Source organism: Syngnathus typhle, linkage group LG4, assembly GCF_033458585.1.
Source record: "Syngnathus typhle isolate RoL2023-S1 ecotype Sweden linkage group LG4, RoL_Styp_1.0, whole genome shotgun sequence".
Taxonomy (NCBI): domain Eukaryota; kingdom Metazoa; phylum Chordata; class Actinopteri; order Syngnathiformes; family Syngnathidae; genus Syngnathus; species Syngnathus typhle.
The window spans coordinates 8,134,121-8,139,289 of record NC_083741.1 but is presented as its reverse complement, the minus strand read 5'-3'; the positions used below and the strand labels follow the sequence as shown (position 1 = coordinate 8,139,289).

The 5,169-nt window shown below is 41.0% G+C and overlaps 1 protein-coding gene across 2 annotated transcripts; it reads right to left on the bottom strand.

Annotated features, from left to right (window-relative positions):
* Window positions 1-895: 895 nt before the first annotated feature.
* On the bottom strand, window positions 896-4,936 carry cdkn2aip (CDKN2A interacting protein). 2 transcript variants are annotated; one of them, XM_061276816.1, is made up of 4 exons: window positions 4,655-4,936; window positions 4,294-4,558; window positions 4,101-4,207; window positions 896-2,299 (listed from the first exon to the last, which is right to left on the bottom strand). In XM_061276816.1, exons 2-4 carry the CDS (start codon window positions 4,536-4,538, stop codon window positions 1,740-1,742), a joined length of 912 nt encoding a protein of 303 aa, XP_061132800.1. In that variant the 5' UTR covers window positions 4,539-4,558; window positions 4,655-4,936; the 3' UTR covers window positions 896-1,739. The 2 variants fall into 2 exon arrangements, with proteins under 2 accessions (XP_061132800.1, XP_061132799.1); XM_061276815.1 differs by having other exon boundaries at window positions 4,294-4,540.
* Window positions 4,937-5,169: the final 233 nt, after the last annotated feature.

Below are 5,169 nucleotides of genomic sequence, written 5' to 3'. Positions count from 1 at the left end.
CCCATGGTGAAATCTGTGCAAGCTTTCATAGGTCAAACTTTAAGACAAAAATATGTATTTTTTAAAAATTGATCTGATGTGCTGGAAACAATAGACACATTCACTAACTCAAGGTGTTCTTAACCCTGCACAAATCAGATCAAGATACGACAAAACAGCATTTCAATGCATTTAAATAATCTGTCAAAAGAGCTGAAATAATTTGTTGCAAAATTTGGTAAAAAAAAAAAAAAAAAGCCCTTTCTTAGTTCTTTTAAAATGATCATTGAAACCATTGCGTAAGTGTGTGGCGTCTTTGAAGTGTGAGTGGTCTGTCATTTTTATTATCCGGTGCATAAGTAATCTTGATTTTTGTAAGATTTCAAAATGTATTGTACTGTGATATTATAAAGACATGCAAGCAATGCTCCCCTCTAGTGGTTATACTAGGGACCATCTCCAAATATCTGCCCTCACTTTTGGAAACAAATTTTGGTAGCAGTACAGTAAGTATAACAGCCAACGATGTTGACTCTTTTTTAAAGCTATGCCGAGCATTACATCGAATGTCATTGAAGCACATGACAGCTTAGTTTACTATGAATGGTTTAACGCGATAAGTTTGTATACTTTGGAAAGCCATCGTGTTGCTTTGAAAGTGACACGTGTCAATTTACTTTTCATTAAACATGAATAATTTACTTTTCATTAAACATGAACAATTTTGTAAAATGAGTGTAAAAAATAACTTGAAACAAGATAAATTAGACTGATTTTCAATTAAATGTACAGAAACTCTGATGGGCTTTGCTTATACCACCTAAAATGAAAGTTATTTTATATTTATTTGTTGAGGGAATGAAAGCAGACGGCAAGTTGGCATGGATTCATGCTAAGACCACAAATCAGCCTTGGGTTGACTTAAAACTTTTATTCAAACTGAAAACTTTTGCATTTCATTGTCGGTCCTGACTGAACAAACACAAATCACAAAGCAGAGCAGCATTGATCCTACCCAAATATTCACATCCTAACTTAATAGAATCAAATGGAAAAAAGTTACAGTAGTCAAGAAAATGCATGGTATTCAATTTAAAAAAATACTTCCCTCAGCTCTGGGCAGTATTACAACAAAGACAGCATCCTACAAGCAAGCGGTATGTTTGAGGTTTTGTCACACATACAACGATTTTAGCAAATAATATGAATTCCGCTGTAACCCATGGAAAACCAAAACCATGGGTAGTGTGAGGCAAATATTAATATCTGATATCTAACAGTCAAAAGTCAATGAAGAGCAACAAGAGTTACCTTCAAGAAAAAGACTGAAAGTACAATTCATGGGAAAGGGGAAATAGTGACCAGGCTAACATAATAAGAACTAGCATTTTTCACTTCAGCCTGATGCTTTTTTTTTTTTTTTTAAATACAAAGCAAATGGAGATGGGGGGAGGGGGGGGAGAGAAAATGCCATAATCCTTACTATAGATTTGAACATAAATATTAGTTGCTGCCCTGTGTGGAAAGTAAAGCCGCTAATGTGAGGATGGCAAAGGCAAATTATTTTCCCTGGCCTGGTTCAAAAAAGTGCATAACAAAACTTGCCGCTGTTGATGCGATTCGAACTGGCATCGAGTGCACAAGGCTGTGGTCCACAAACCAAAGTGTCATTCTTCAGTGCTCCATCCAGTAGACGCCAATGTGTCATTACAGCAGGCCCCCCAAATCACAAGTCGGTCCGCATCTCCCGCACAGTCGTACTAAAAAGGGTAGCTGAGCGCGGGGGGGAAGCCCTGACTCCGAGGCTGCTCATCCAGCAACAACAAATCCTCCACATCCCTCCCTTTATACCGCCGTCTGGCAATCTTTACTGTCACTTTTCTGCCTTGAAAGACTTTCAGCGCCTCTTTGGAAGCCATGGCTCGGGCGGCGGGTTCATCACGCCCGTAGCCCGTGCCCATGTAGACGGTCCGACAGCGAATCTCGCACACGTGCCCTTCCTTCTGCGTGCGAGCTGTGGGCAGGCCGACAATGTCCTTCAGCGGCACAAAGACGCACGTCAAGGTCTCCTTACATGACTCCACACAGCTACAAAGTATTTCAAAATGGTCAAGGTTGGGGCCGAACCCCCCCGCCGAAACCAACTTCCAGGCCACAGCCTTGTAAAGGCGGTTGAAGAAAGGCTGGTGCTCCGCCGGTGCCTGCGAGGACGGCCCCGATTTCTGACTCATAGATTGTGCTGATGTTTTCCCGGCCAGTCGACCGTCGGGCTCATTAAAAGCGTATCTGGCTCGTTTGGCACAGCTTTCGTCGGGCGCTCCTTCACGAGATGAGCAAGAAAAGAGAAGAACAACATTTAATGAGTTAACAGACTGCAGCTTCAAGTGTGGGCGTGTAAATATGGAAACGCTCCATGAAGAGAAAGGATGAAAACATCACAGTATGTCCCATTTTACAGACAAGCTGCAATAGTACCACCAGACTTTTTGTTTTTGCTAATGTGGCTGTGAATTAAAAGACACAAGGTTGGTTTTGTTTCACAGTACACCCTTTATTCAATTCTACAAATAGAATTTGTGGATTTTATGGGTAATACTGCCTGTGTGGCCGACATGCAGACTGGAAACGAGCCATCTGTGTTTTTGCTCCTGTAGTTTTATAAAACGGGTTCAAATGGGTCTTTAGTTGGCGACCCCCATGTAATATGTGTCCTCCCAACGGTGAGTCTTAAAAATGTAATGTAGCAAACATGACATTGCCTCATGTCTGAAAACTGCAATCATTACCGAAATTTAAGCTGACATCTACTTATGCTCACTTCTACCTCTGAAAATATTAAAATGATTGCCCAAATACAGGGCTCGAAGCTTATTTTTTGCCCAAGTTGCCCTCGGGCAAGTTGGAGAAAATTTTACTTGCCCGAAACAAAATTTTACTTGCCCGAATTTTTTTGGAGTGGATTTTTACTTGCCCGACACATTTTTGCAATAAAAAAGACAACACTATAAGTTTTGCCTTCATATGCCTTCGTATCCGCCAACCGGAAACAAGCTCTGCTGGTGCGCAGGCGCAGAAGAGCCAGGGACGGGTGAGAGAGCATGCATTTAATTACGAAGCGCTTTGCCGTTATCAATGTATTGCAGACTTACACGAGAAACTAACCGCTCCCTAGAAAACAAAATGTCGGACCAGAAGCGGCAGAAGTTGCGAGAAATTATGCACAAAATCGTCTTTTTACAGCTTGAAAACATGGTATTATGGCAGGGCAAGTTCGGGCAAGTGAGGAAAAAATTCTACTTGCCCGTCTGCCATCGCTACTTGCCCCGGGCAATCGGGCAATCGTTAGTTTCGAGCCCTGAAATACTTTTGATTTTATGGACAATCAACATTTTTCCTACTACAGAAGCTGATATCCTTTGACTTAATCACTGCAATTGATAGCTATAGACATCAAATATCCATTTTAACTGGGCTGGCAGTGACGTTCATAAAGAAAACCGCCCATAAAACACGAAACGTTGGTGCAATTGTTCTGATGTGATGTAGGAATAACTAGAGACCACACCCATTTTGGGTCTTATTAAGGGAGACTGTCCTGTGTGTCAGTCTACTAGTGTTCTCAGCTCTCATTATATACAAATACTAAGTACATAGCAGCCTATTTTATACGACTCCGTCCGTGGGGGCGGTTTTGAGTAGACATACTACATCATTATATTTTAGTTAAGAGAGGATTGACTTGCCCGTGTGTTATACTCTTGTCACTGTTTCCCAAAAGAATTTAACTCACAACTTTTTGCACTTCTCCGACAATTAAGCATGTTAAAACATCACATTGACTTAAACAAAAAAAAGGATTTATGTGGTTGCTGGCTTCCCTAGAATTATCAGAGCCAGATTTTGTTGTAATGTGTTTACTTGTCTTCCTCTAACAAAAAGTCCATCACTTCAAATTTCATCTCGTACGTATGAAGTATTCAATGGTTAGCTACAAAAGTGTTCTTTTTGTGAATGTCCATCTCCACTGTCAAAATTATACAGAATACTAACTGTAAAATAAAACTACAGCACTTTCTAGCTCACACCACACTCAATATCTGCAAAAAAAGTCTTTGTCTTACCAAATGGCGCACTGAACTTTTCCTTGCGTGTAGTATGAACTGGACGATCTGGAACAGTTATTCCTTCAGCCATATCTTTACTCTTGAGCATGACAGCTTCTGGATAGCTTAGAAATGGGAAGGAAGATATTTTTCATCCTATTTACAATCCAGTTTGTCAATGTGCTCCGCTGTTGTTGAGTGTCCTACCTACCTGCAGCCGAGGAAAACATGGTTCGCCCAAACCATGGAGAGAGACAGCAGACTGTCCAGACTACTGTTGGAGACACCTGGTTTCACTGTAGGGTATGCGTCCATGTTTTTTAGGATGAACTCTCTGCGGGCAAACCACTGTTTGTTGTTTTCGCAGTAGCCCCTCAAAGTGTCGACCCACTCGGCCACCTCCCGGTTCTGGGCCAGGTACTCCGAAACTATGTCGTCCGTCGTCACCTTCGCCATGCCTGCGATTTAACAAAGCACTATGGGGTAAACATGGGAAGAGATTCCTTAAAACCGAGGCGGAGGAAACGTATATGTTCTTGTCATCAAATACGATCGTTTTGTTGCTTACGTACCTTTTAAATGATTAATTCGTTGATGTATTTGAGACAACTTCTGGACTCATATAAACTGATAACGTTACACAATGATGACAAGCGGAGTATTATGAGCAGTGCTTATTAACGATAGTGACATTAATCACGACCTATACACGTCTAGTAACATTAAGACTTTGGTAACATCATCTTTCAACTTATTATATCGAATTACCAAGCTTTATCTGCTGCGAGTTGTTGCTAGTAGCTACTGCATGACCGACTGATGACGTACGACAGGAAGCTTCCGTTTACCGTAAAGAACTACAATTCCCATAGACTCTAGAATAAACAACTGGTTGATGCATAGCTTCCGTATGTTTAATCGATTTGATGAAGCATTTGTGGCATAAAGTGACATTTTGTCGAACTTAAAACATCTTAAAGCCTTAAATCTCAATATTTACCAGAAAGTTGATGGTGCAAACAAATTCAAACAGAAATGGAATACTAGCTAGTTGCTATCCCGTCCCAGCATGCGTTGGGAAGATTGC